Here is a 13,149-nt window from a genome sequence, read left to right as displayed (position 1 = left end):
GTAGGAGAGCCCCTTTTCCTTCTTGGAAGATCCTCCCGACTCTAAATCCAACCCACCACGACCTCGTCTCTTCCTGATGGCCGGGAAGCTGAGAGCCATGTTTCACGTGAATTCCTGGAAATGGAATTTGCTCTTGAATGTAACCTATGTTCTTTCTCTCCCACTGCTTTGACTTTCCTGTTTCAGTAGTGTGTATTTGCCCTGAGTTCAAGTGTCCTCTAAGTATGTGGAAAGAAGTAAGGCATAAAGAAAGGATTTTTCAACAGGTCTGGAAACAGCTGCAGAGCCAGACAGACGGCGCCCGTCTTTGGGGGACCGGCCCCCGCTCCCAGGTCAGGCACTCGCGAAATCCCCGTCTTCCCCACCGACCCCGGTTCAGCCTCCATCGTGGGTTTCCATCAGGAGTTTTAAAACAATGTTTCACGATGTAGGAGAGGGACCGCGGGGCCCAGCCCTGGGACCTATGTCCTCGTTTCTGCTCTCCCGTCACCTGCCAGTGTGACCTTCGGCTGGCTTTGTGGTCGGACTCCTCCCGCCCAGGACCCAGCCTCTGTGGCCACGTGTGTCTTCCGCCCACGCCAGCCGGACCCTTTCCCTCCCCGTCCAGGCTCCCCTCCCCCCACCAGACCCCTCGGCCCTCATCTATCTCAGGGACTGCTTCCCCTCGAGACGGCGTCTGTCAGCACCCACTCGCTCCTGAACAGCAGCAAGTATGAGGGAGGCTCACAGAACATTCCAGTGAGCGGCTGACGAGAAGTACCTGCTAAACCGGGTGTTGCCAGGCAGCAGCTCCTTCGGGGGGGTTTTCCTTTCGCTTCGCACAACCGTAAACCCGTCGTCAGCCACAGTCAGCCAGGGATGGCAGGTGTGCTGGTTCAGGGGAAAGCGGCTGCCTGCGAAGGTACCAAGAGCCTGTCACCACTGCCACCTCCTCTTGTAGCCAGAGCCTCGCGGGGTGCCCCCTCCTGTTCCCCCCACACCGGGCTCCCTGTGCCCAGCCCCCAGCAGTGGTTTGCAAGTCTTTGCTGCTTCAGGCCTCACCAATCACCCTTAGAAACTGGTGCTGTGGGGCACCTGGGTGGCTCAGTGGGTTAAGCCTCTGTCTTCAGCTCAGGTCATGATCTCAGGGTCCTGGGATCGCGCCCCGCATGGGGGGAGGTCTTTGCTCTGCGGGGAGCCTGCTTCCCTCTCTCTCTCTGCCTGTCTCTCTGCCTACTTGTGATCTCTGCCTGTCAAATAAATAAATAAAATCTTAAAAAAAAAAAAAGAAAGAAAGAAACTGGTGCTATTATTCTCCCTCGTAGAGGAGAATGCTGAGGCACAGGTGGTTAAAAAGATCAACCGGCAAATGACAGATCTCCAGTTCGAACCCCCAAGCCCCTCCGATTCCAGAGGCTTGGCTCTGAATCAGGAGGCGGCAAACACCGTATGCAGGTGGGAATCTCTTCCCGCCGGCCGGGGAAACAGGAACCAGGGAGATTGTTACTGACGTGTCTGACACAGGGAAGTGAAATTCAACATTCCGACTAGGGCTGTCGGGGGGAGGGGAGGAGATGACAGCCCTCCCCAAATCATGGTTAAAACAAAAATCTCATCACAAAGTGGTATGAATAGATTTAAGAACAAATTATTTAGTAAAAAAAAATGCATCGTTTGAGAGCACTGTAACTCACTGTCCACTCCCGTGTCTTAGCCAAGTTCTGTTCTTCTCCCCGAGTTCCTGTCAAGTCACTTCTCTTCATCTCAGACCTGGGTTCAGGCGTTACCATCTCAGCCCAGGACCTTGAGATGGAGATCTGAGCTGAGATGGAGAGTCGGAGCTTAACCGACTGAGCCGCCCAGAGGCCTCATTCATAAATACACTCATAAAAACTGTACGAACAAACTAATTCAGAGATGACCGAATAATCGGGGGCTCTCTGTCCCTTTTGCTCTGTTCCCTTTCACTGAAACAGACAGACTTTGACATTTCAAAACCACTGGGTGGGCACAGCAAAGGAGGAGGACCAGCCAGGTTAAGGGAGGCCCAGGGCCTACCGAAGAGAAAAACCTGAGTCCTAATCCCAGCACGAGCCTGCACCAGCTCTGGGGACTTCAGTGGCCCCTCGGCTGGTTTTTCTCCAACCGTGTGGAAGCAACACAGGGAATTAATCACACAGCTCTCCTCCTGGCGCTGGAAAGGTGGATGGAATGACACAACGTCCCTCAGGGAACGGCCCCAGTCAGAGCCCGGGCTCGGGCGCCCTGCTTCTCCTGGGAAGGCAGAGTTAGGGAGGGCTGCGAGCCATGTCTCTGCTCGCTCGAGATCTGGCCTTGTAGGACAGGAGGGTGGCAAGTGCACAGGGCAAGGGGCTGGGCTTGGGGGCATGGCACCCCCTGTGGCCAGACAGGGCCTAGGGAGAGGCTGAGCGGCCAGGGCCAAGCTGGGCCTGTGGGTGGCTGGGAGACTCTTGGGCAGACAGCAGAACAGGAGACCGGCCACGGCCTACAGCTCCTGCTGGGAATAATGATGCCCTTCCAAGGGCGGCGCGTGGCCTATGTGAGCAATGAGGTGTCTGGCCACCGCAGTCCAGGGTGACAAGCCTCTAGCCCCCCTGAGGGTAAGGAGAAAACGCCTGAGTTGTCCTGTTTGCTCTGCCACCAGACTGCTCTGTGACTTGGGCCTCCAGTCCCCTGTCTATAAAATGGGACCCCAGGGCCTTGATGTCCTCAGCCCCTTCCTAGCCTGGCTTGCCGTATTTTCCAGTGAAGTGACGCAGCTCTGCTCTGCCACAGGGTGGCTCCCTTAAGTCCCTGAGGGCATGTGGCCTGGGTGCGTACCTGTGGTGTGGACTGTCACGGGGTCACTCCTGGCACTGGGGCCCCCCATGTTGAGGGCTCGCACGGACATCGTGTAGCTCTGCCTGGGCTGTAGCTGCACCAGAGACTCGCAGGCTGGGATGCCCACCACCGACCTGGGCAGAGAGGCAGAGCCGCGGTTACCGCGCGGTGGGGCCAGCCAGCCAGGTGCCAGCACCAGGCCTCTGCTTTGAAGCTGGGAATTTAAACCCAGCCTCGCACCCCTGTCCTCCGACCACCAGCAGCACAGCCAAGAGCGTGTCCTCCCCACACTCCACTTTCCTCGCTCCCTTGTGACTCCCGGTGTGTGCGGCCCTCTTCCCTCCAGGTTCCCCACCACGGGGGCCCGGGCACCTAGCCCCACGCCTGGCATCTAATGTCAGTGGAGGCAGGCGTGAGGTGGGATGCCATGGGTCCCCTGCTGTCTGCCGGGTCCACTGACCCGAGCCCAGCCCCAGGCCCCCAGAAGGCCTCCGTCTGTGTTGGTGACAAACAGAAGCCCCCAGCCAATTTATTTAAATTCTACCAGACACGAATATGAGCCCATAACGGCCACTGTCTAGTCCTGTGACTGCTAACCCCGCTTCAGTCCAGGGGAAAAGAGAAACCTTCAGGGTGATGCCCGTTTCCCGATACGATGCCCTCACCCAACCGGGCCTGGCTGTCCGGTCATGGAAGGCTGCGGCCCCAGGCCAGTGGGGCACCTTCCCACTTCGTTCAATAAACATGAACCAATTGGGGCGACTGGATGCCTCAGTGGGTTAAGCCTCTGCCTTCAGCTCAGGTCATGATCTCGGGGTCCTGGGATCGAGCCCCTCATTGGACTCTGCTCAGCAGGGAGCCTGCTTCCCCCCCCTCTCTCTGCCTGCCTCTCTGCCTACTTGTGATCTCTCTCTCTCTTTTTGTCAAATAAATAAATAAAATCTTAAAAACCAAACAAAAAAACCTTAAACCAAGCACCTTAGGTTCCGGGTGCCGTCGACGGAAGCTCTGGGGAAAACTCATGTAGTCCCTGGCCTCACTGAGCTCACAGTCGGGCTGGGCGGAGGCACTCCTCAGGGCTGAGAAAGCCAACCCGAGGTTTAAAGCATTTATTCACGTGTCATGCACCTTCAATAGTACCATTCCAGCAACTTCTTTTTATTTTTGTTTGTTTTTATGATTTTATGTATTTGAGAAAGAAAGAGCATGAGCAGGGGTAGGAGGGGCAAGGCAGAAGCAGGCTCCCCGATGAGCATGGAGCCTGATGTGGGGCTCGATCCCAGAACCCCGGGATCATGACCTGAGCCGAAGGCAGATGCTTAACCGACTGAGCCACCCAGGTGCCCCTATGTTCCAGCAACTTCTCATGAAAAGGAAGCAGCCCCAGATTGAGGTTTCCCTGTGTCCCAAACTGACCTTCCCTCCAACCCTATGTACTTCCTGGGCTATGTCACCGTGTCAGGCATCAAGGACTCTTGTGCCCAGCAAAGGCCCCCCGGGACTCACTCGGTTACGCCCGAGGCTTCGGGTGTTTCCACCTGGGTCAGCTCCACCGTGTACGAGTCCACGGGATTCAGGTTTCCAGACTCCCAGCAGATGAGTGCGGCCTCTTCGCAGCTCTGTATCTCTTTGCTTTTTATGATGGGAGGGGAAGGCGCTGGGTGCGGGACAAAGGGAGAGAGGAACAGCCGTTCTGCTCACACGCAGCCAGTGGGCCCAGAGCCTGGCCAGACAGCACGAGCACGGTCCTGGCACAAAGAGATTTCCCCAGCCTCCCGCCTCCCAAACCCCTCTACCCCCCTGACGCCCCACCTCCCCACTGAATTCATGTGTTGAAACCTATTCCCCAAAGTGATGGTCTGTGGGGTCCGTGGGAGATGAGGAGGGGGAGGAGGACATCTCTTATAAAAGAGAACCCGAAGAGCTCTGTGGCCCCTTTCTGCTCTGTGAGGACACAGCCGTAACTGAGCCCGCTGTCCCTGAACCTGGAAGGCTTCTTGGCAGACACTGAATATGCTGGCTCCGTGATCCTGGACCCTCCAGCCTCTGCAACTCTGAGCACTAATGTCTGTCGTGTATGAGCCCCTTGGTCCATGCTGCTCTGTTGTGGCCACCCAGACGGACCGAGATGCAGGGCATCCCTTTCCCACATTCCAGGAGCAGAAGGAGATTGGAAGGTTCTACGCCACTGTGATTGCTTTTTGATATTTTGAGACCAACTCTAAGCAAATGTCCCTTCCACACTAGGAATAGAGATTTCATGTATTCAGTGAAAGAAAAACACACAGGTACTCCTGCCCTGCCAAACGAAGTCAAGGGTCCTGCCACAGCTAGAAAGCCGGGACTCCCGCATCCCCTGGGGTCAAGGTCCTGCTCCAGGCACAAGTGGGCCCCGTTACCTGTCATGTACACTGCACGCTCACTGGTGGGGCTGGAGCCGGCCCTGTTCTGAGCCGTGACCCAAAATTCATACTGGGTGTTTGGCACAAGATTTGTCACTGAGCAGTACGTTTCCTTGACAGTCATTGTAAACACTGAAAAGAAAAAAAAGACAAGAATTCAACTCTAAAATTGGCCAGGTAGCTCCAAGTTAGTTGTGCTGAATCTCCCTATAGTAGATTACAGAATTGGCCCCAAATTCCCCCCATCCCTGTATGTGCACTCTTCTGCAGTGTGGTTCGGTTTCCCCTGCCAGCCCTAGACAGGCTCAGCCACGGGACTTGCTGCAGCCAACGGGACAGCAGCAAGCAGGATGCTGGGAGAGGCTCGGGAAATGCCAGAGCACGGGGGCTTGTCCTCTTGCTGCTGGGAACACATCCGTTTCCACGTGAGCAAGCCCGAGCCAGCCTCCTGCACGATGAGACCGGGTGCCACCCAAGTCACCCCATCCATCCCAGCCACGTCCCCAGATCTGTAAGGGAGGTCATCCCAGACCATCTGGCCCTACCCAAGCTGGCCCAGACCAGAAGAATATCCAGCCAACTCACAGAATTACAAGAAATAATAAATGTTTGTTATTTGAACAAACAGGCTGTGTATATATGCATGGAGTAGGGTGGGATAGGGTATTGTTACGCAGAGAAAGCTAAATGATACACCTCCCATCCTCCCCGGACTGGGAAGGCTGTGATAATGCACGACACCACCACACACTGAAGGTTGCGGGAGGGGTGGGGGTGGGGGGATAGGGTAGCCGGGTGATGGGCACTGAGGGCACACATGATCAAACACTGAACTCTGCCTCTGGAACTAATACACTCTACGTTAATTTATATTAACAAATAATACATATAATACACTCTATGAATTTAGATTAAAAAAAAATTCCCCTTCCTTCCTGGTCCCTGGGCAGAAAAACCATCCTTGCTTTCAGCACCTAGAACTCTCTACCTGCCTGGCCTGGTACAGAACTCTGTGCGGGAAGCCTGCACACAGTGTCCCCACAGACAGCTCGTTTCTCCTGGGGTCTCAGTCTCCACGTCCATAAACTAGAAATCCCCAAGCCCTCTCCCCCAACCTCGCTCTGCCTCCATGCACACAGGATAGGCCCTGCCAGGCTAGCTGTGGTCCCCCAATTCCCCCAAGGGCTCAGCTGGGGCTCCTCTAATGTCTGAACCTCTTTTTTCAACAGGTAAATGGCTTATCTGTTACGTGGGGCAGGGGCGGCAGATACCCCAGGCTTAGCCCCACACCAGCCAGCTGCATTTCCCTGGGAAGAGGGTGGGCTGCCCACGTGGAGGTGAGCGTCTGTTCCCAGGAGACTGCTCGGTCTGAGAACGCAGGTCTGAGCACCAGTGGCCCCCCTCACCCCTCACACGGGTCTGGGGGCTACCTTTCTGGTCTCTACCAACACAGGGCTGCTCTGAGAAGAGCCGGCCTACCCTCCCCTCACGTGCTCACATGGGGCCCATCAGAACAGCGACAGCCCAGCTGGGCCTCCTCCAGGAAGGGTGTCCCCACCTTCCTGCACACAGTGCAGCCCAGGCATCATCCCGGGGCAGCTCTGGCCTGACAGCTCTATCCACACTCCAGATCCCCTAGCCTGGCCTTGTGACTTGCCCCAGCCAACCTGCCTTTCTGGCCCTTTCTGCTATGCTCCCCCGCCTGCATCCTGTTCTATAGGTTGCCCCATGAGCTGGATGCGTAGACCACTAATACACTCTACGTTAATTTATATTAACAAATAATGGCTGACTGCTCGGAAGGCAGGGCCCGGCCTCTGAGCGCCCTCAGCCGTTGCAGAGCACGGGCCTCACCTGCTTGGTCCTTCCCGGGTGCGCTGTCCCGCACTGGCCGGTAGGACAGCTGATAGCTCTCCACGGTGTCGTCAGAGTATAAGCTCCAGCACACTCGGACGGAGGACCCCGTGGCAGAGTTGGGGGCCTGTGGGTTTATCACTGGAGCAGAAGGAGCTAGACAAGGACAAGGGAGAGAAACACACAAGTGAGGAGCCTTACGCAGAGGGGGAGGGGAACGGCCCCCGCCAAGGGACTACTGGTCCCTGGACTGATCTTCAGGCTTTGGAAGCGGACACAGCAGCCCAGACTGGACAAGGTCGGGAAGGCCGAACGTCCCAACCTTGAACTTGCAAGCAACAACCAGCATGTCCATTCCTGCTCTGACAAAGCCACACAAGCGTGGGGCGGAGGGGCCTGTGACAGGGACTCGGGCTGGTGTGTGGTTTGCCACACCTGCCCTAGGCATGGGTCCTTGACCCCTTCCACGCCATCCAAAGATGCAAGACAGCCAGGACCACAGGGGTGTGGCTGCAGCCCGAAGTGAGCCACGGAGGGAGAGAATCCCTTCAACAGGGAAGCTCTGCTTTCTCTGGGGACGGGTCCAGCAGCCACATACTTGTTACAGTGAGAGAAGACGACGCTGGGTGCCGCTACGCTTTGGAGAACTATCGTCTTTAGTCTACTGAGTCAATTTGTTCATTCTCTGTAGGTTAGTACTTCTGCCTCCCTACTCCCCAGACTCATACACCACTAGGAAACACTCCTGGTTTTTCCTCCATCACTCTTCTCCCATGGCAGCACTTCCCTCCGACCCAGGCTTGGTGCAACAACATTCACTTCCGATGGTGACATCACTCTGTCCAGGTAAGAGCACAACCAAACTCCAAGGAATTTACCTAGCCACAGCTCAGCCTTGCCTCTCTGCTCAGAGCCTGGAAGGTCCTAACATGACAAAGGAGGGAAGAAGAGAAAGAACCCGTATCCCGAAATGACAAAGTCCAGGATGGACAGCAGGGTCCTTCTATATCCTGCCAGCAACAGCCCCACGGCAAGGAGAGCAGAACCTGCAGTGAGAGGAGAGATGGCCCGGGGGCTGGGAACCGCTCAGGACACTGCAGATGTGGGCAGGAGGGGCACGGTCTGCACGGGACCTGGACTTAGGGGGCGAGGTGTCCATGTGTCTCAAGCACTGACTGGGGTGATTGTGCCTCTCCTTCCAGATGCTGCGGCCCGATGATTTGGGCAGCACCATCCCTAGAAGGGATCATCCAATGGACATCACAGCTCGGTGAAATCACCCCTTGAGCCATGAGTCTAAGGAAGGCCTCCAAGATTTATAATTAAGGATGTCCACTACAGTGTGGTTTGTAATGGGGAAAAACCTAGAAACATCCCAGCATCCAATCTAGTTGAGGACTCAGTAAACAAATGAAGGTATATACCCATTAAAACGATGTTATAGGGGAACTTATCGGTACAAGAAAATGTTAGTCATAATTGTTTTGATTAAAAAAGCAGGTTACAAAAGAGAATAATTAACTTATTTCAAAAAAATCTATGTAAAGGAAAAACCTAAAATGATACATACAACATTTTTATAGCATAGTTGAGTGTTGGGGGGAAAGAGAAGGCAAGCAGTCAAAACAAAAAAGCTAAATTACAATATTATTCTTAGAAATAAGTAATTACAACAATATTCTGAAGAGCAATCTGGTACCATGTGACGTGCCCTACACATATTACCTCATGCAGCTGTCACCAAAGCCCCAGGAGGCATTATGAAGTCCATTTCCCAGACAAGGAAACCAAGACTCAGAGAAGGCAGGGAAGTTGCCCAGAGACACAGAGACACACAGCTAGGAAGTGGCAGGCCTGGGATTCTCACCCGCTCCATGGGATCCTAAAACTCATCTCCCAGCTACTGGGCTAGTTAAGTAAATAAAATCTGGGCTACTTACTTGGACTGACTCAGGCAGGCAGAGTCTGGGCAGACTACAGAGTAAAAGTATTCCAGCGCTGCCTGGGGCCTCTGTTAGCTCCCTGGAAAGTGGGGCAGGCGCTTGCCCTAGGGGAGGTCAGCCTCTGCTCTCCCCTTACACGCCAGGAAGATGTGAAATGAGAACGGAAGAATACTTGTTTCTAAATCTTGATTGCTTTTAGCCGTCAAAGGTCTAACTCAAAGCTCAGGGAGTGGAGCCCGCGGGAAGCACTCACAGGGGCACACACAGGGGAGCACGTACCCGGGAGGGCGTGAAGGGAGCACATGAGCTGCTCCACGTCGGAGAAGTCCAGAGTCTGGTCTTCAAAGTCGGGCTGTGTAGTGATCTCCACGTCTGTGTCTGTATTCAGGAACTTCCCAAGTCTGTGGGAACGAACGAGAATGAAGGGGCAGCCCCCCTTAGGGAGTGTTGACTGCGCTGGGTCACCAGTGACACACGAGAAGGGCCTCTTTGCTGAATTCTTACATCTTTGTTTTAACATGCTGTCAGCTGCCTTCTGCCATCTGCTTTGGCGACTGACCCACTGACCCGGGGGTCTCCAATGGGGCCTCCAGGAGGGATGGGTGGGACTGATGTGTGCATCTGAGGGGAGGTGGGGGGGGGCGCTCAGCTGCGGGGCACGTGCAGATGCTGACCTGGAAGCTTCCAGCCCTTCACGCCACCCCAGGGCCTGACGTGTGCAGACTCTGGGCTTTCTTCTCCATGGGGCCAAGCCTACTCAACCTGCTGTCGGTGGACGGGGGCCCTAAGCGGTCCTGCCTCCTGGAGATCATGGGGTTTGTGCGGGGCAAGGGCAGAATCTGAAACCAGGTCTGTCCTTTGCCAGAACCTCTTCTCTTAACCCTTACGTTATCAAGCTTCACCATCCCTGTTGCTGTACAGACGGTGTCTCCTTTAATTCCCATAAAACTCCTCCTGCCTGCAGATAAGGAAGGCGGGTCCTAGGCTGGCTGGACTCACCCAGGGCCCTGGGGGGAGCAAGACAGAACACCTGTCTGACTCCACAAAGTCACACTTCCTGCGGAACGCAGCCTGGGTCCTGGCACAGCTGGGGGTGCTGGGGACACTGGGCCCTGGTGAAAGGAGGGGCTCAGGGAGGAGACCCGACCACGGGCTTGCTGACCGGGCAGGGCATCCCACTCCCTTCCAGCCCTGGGGTCCTGAGATTCACAGCTAGTGACTCTTCCCTCCAAAGCCACTGCTATCTGACCTTGGGGCAGAAACTGGGACCAAACGCCCAAGGGGAACTGAGTCTATCTGGATAAGTAGAGGAGTCAGGAACAGAAAAAGGAAATACGTTTCAGAACAAAAGTATTACCTGTCAGCCATGGCCACAGCGTCCTAAAAAGGAGGAGGAAAAGGAGAAAGTATCAAACTGATTTTGAAAAGAAATTTCTTTTTCGAACTATATAATGATATAAACACATTTTAAAACTTGGAAATGAGGAAAAAGAAAAGCAGCAGCTGTACCCCCCACTCCAAAGCGGCCACCCCGCTGAGCCCGTGCTCCGGCTCTGATGACCAGTGCTCCCGGGGAGGCTGCGTAAGCACGGCACCCCCACCCCAGCCCCCCGGCCCCTCTTACAAATACTCCTTTCTGCTCCGCCAGTTTCAGACGGACCAACAGTTCCCGGAAGGGGATCTCCAATGCTAATGCAGCCAGGCCTCTCCTAATGGACATCTCGGCTGCTTCTGAGGTTTCAGCGTCACAGAGAGCAGTGAGAACACTGTCGTACATGCCTCGTCCTGCATGTTTGGGATTGTGTCTCTGAGACGCAGCGACAATGTGGGACCAGTGGTTCGCGAGGTCTGCGTTTCCGGGGATCTCACGGAGCCTGCCAACTTGCTTTCCAGCTTCTGTCGCAGGTCCCTTGCCCCAAGCAAGAGCACGAGCGCCAGCACCAGCAGGAAGGAAGTGCTGCTGGGCTTGGAGGGACCCCCACGAGGTCAGTGTGGAGGCGCATTTGGGAAGCTCCGGAAGCTGAAGGCCCCCTCCCTGCCCCTCATCCCAGACACCAACGGCCCCAGATTCCTGTGGGGTCATGTGAAGAAAGGGGACCCCACCTCTGACCAACATTAACATTTCCACAGCCCGAGGGCATGGGGCCTTGAGGTCAGATTTAACTGGTTTCAAGGAAATAGAAAAGTTGATGTGTGTGTGTGTGTGTGTGTGTGTGTGTGTGTGTGTGTTTGCATTTATAAAGATTTAGAATTGGAGCCCTTTTAACTGGAGAGCTGGAAGTGCCTTTTTAGCCTGGACAACCTCCTCCCCAGGGCTCCAACACCTGAGCTGACGAGAAAACTCTCCAAGGCTGACGTTGCCCAACTCCCCGGCGAGGGGACGGGTCTCCAGGAGGGAGGAACTGAGGCTGGCAGAGGCCACAGCCACAGTGGAGGGAAGGGCTCCGCCATGTTCGTGTCTGTTGAGCCTCTCACTGCAAAGCTGTGCAGGGACGTGGGGGACCGCCCCGCCATCATGAACATCCGGGAACCAAACGGAGGCTGGCCACGGTGGTCAACAACAAAGCCTCCAGGCAGAGAGGGAACACTCTAACCCGCCCCAGCCATGCCGTCCCTCGGGTTTGTGACCTCCTGTCACCTCATGACTGACCTTGATGAAGTCAACCTTCTCCTCATGGCACATCTCCTCAATGGTTTCCATGAGCTCCTTACAGGTGTCGAGGTTTTCCCCACAGCTGACCAGCTGTCCATACAAGGCTTCCAACTTGGCTTTCTTTTTCTCCCCCAGAGCTTGTATTTTTTCTTCATATTTTTGAGCGAGTGTTTCCAAGATCTCATTGTAATGTGACTCAAAGTTTTGTTCTTGTCTCCCGAAGTTCTCCTGCAAGACAGGTAGACGTCAGCCATCATCTCAGTGGACGTGCCACATCCGCTACAGAGCCACTGGGGCATGGAAACGTACCCACCCGGAGCTGTTGCAGTCGCCTCCCCCTGTCTGGTCATCTCTGGCCGGGGTGCTGGGCAGGGGGCGCCGCGGGAGCTAGGACCAGGAGTCTGCGGCTAGAGCCCCGGGGATAATCTCGGTGAGGAGCGCGGCGTTCTCTCCTGGAAGCGTCTCGCACCCCTCCCGCTGCGCCCTCACCCCAAGCTGCCCCCCTCCACTGTGGCCACTGCGACCTCGGAAGGTGGTCACTGAGGTGTCAGCCTGCTGCTGCATCCTTGGACCTTAACACGGAGCTGTTCGCCCCGGGATATGCCCCCCAGCTTTCCCTCCTGAGCCCTCAGCGTCTCACGACAGTCACCTCCTTTCCCTGACGCTCACATTGCACAAATGCCAGGATCCCACGGACCCTCACACCAACTAAGAGACGGCTGACGGGGAAGGGGAGGAAGGGCTGCGGGGGGACAGCCTGTCGGGTAGGTGGGGGGAGCACAGGAGGACAGTGCTGAGTCTGGGGGCACAGCAGAGGAGTCACGTTCACACACGCCTGTCAACCCCCGGCCCTCCGGCTCGGGCTGGAAGGCCAAGAGAGCTCTGGCTTCTGACGGACGCCGGCCTCACCAGACAACAGAGACGTTTCCCAAGAAAAGGCTCTCAGGACCGGCTCGGGGAGCACCTGCCGAGCGTCTTCCAGGAGCACAGCACTTGCTCGCGATGGCCCCAGTGCTGCTGTGAGAAACTGGGTAAAATTCAGAGCCCTCGCTGGGGGTGGGGGGGGACCAGCTTTGGTCTGAGGGCGAGCTGCCCATGCGAGTGTAAGGAGTCCGTCTAGGGGGTCGCACAGGTCTCCCTCCCACCGCGACCTTACGCTCGAGCCTTGCCTGTGCCCTGCGTGGGGGAGGAGTGCAATAGTCCTCTGCCCGATCACGAGCGGGGGGCCGACGTTCCAGCTTCACGGGAGAGGGGCCCGGGGCTTGGCTAACCCACCCGAGGGGCTCTGTGGCTACAGCCCGAGGCTGTGTTGTGACAGAAGCAGAGCAGCGCAGGAAGAGCGGGGGGTGGAGAGTCTCCTCTCAGTCCTGGCGCCCCTTCCCTGGCTGGTGAGTCTGGTGCTGGCAACCCCGTGGTGTGGTAGATACCTAAAGGGCTCACGCAGGCGACTGTGACATGTTTGGTGGCAGGCACGGAT

The 13,149-nt window shown here is 56.1% G+C and overlaps 1 protein-coding gene across 4 annotated transcripts in view; it reads right to left on the bottom strand.

Annotated features, from left to right (window-relative positions):
- FSD2 (fibronectin type III and SPRY domain containing 2) overlaps nt 1-13,149 on the bottom strand; it is a 42,431-nt gene that overhangs the window by 6,453 nt on the left and 22,829 nt on the right. For all 4 annotated transcript variants that reach the window (XM_032341987.1, XM_032341986.1, XM_032341985.1 and 1 more), the window contains 8 exons: nt 11,670-11,900; nt 10,377-10,399; nt 9,299-9,420; nt 7,077-7,232; nt 5,220-5,354; nt 4,327-4,477; nt 2,821-2,954; nt 761-893 (listed from right to left, as the gene is read on the bottom strand). In XM_032341987.1, coding sequence (XP_032197878.1) covers nt 761-893; nt 2,821-2,954; nt 4,327-4,477; nt 5,220-5,354; nt 7,077-7,232; nt 9,299-9,420; nt 10,377-10,399; nt 11,670-11,900 — 1,085 coding nt within the window. The remainder of the gene's footprint in view (nt 1-760; nt 894-2,820; nt 2,955-4,326; nt 4,478-5,219; nt 5,355-7,076; nt 7,233-9,298; nt 9,421-10,376; nt 10,400-11,669; nt 11,901-13,149) is intronic.

Source organism: Mustela erminea, chromosome 5 (genome assembly GCF_009829155.1).
Source record: "Mustela erminea isolate mMusErm1 chromosome 5, mMusErm1.Pri, whole genome shotgun sequence".
In the NCBI taxonomy this organism is placed as follows: Eukaryota; Metazoa; Chordata; class Mammalia; order Carnivora; family Mustelidae; genus Mustela; species Mustela erminea.
Note: the sequence above shows the minus strand (reverse complement) of the source record. Positions and strands in the feature narration are given on the sequence as shown.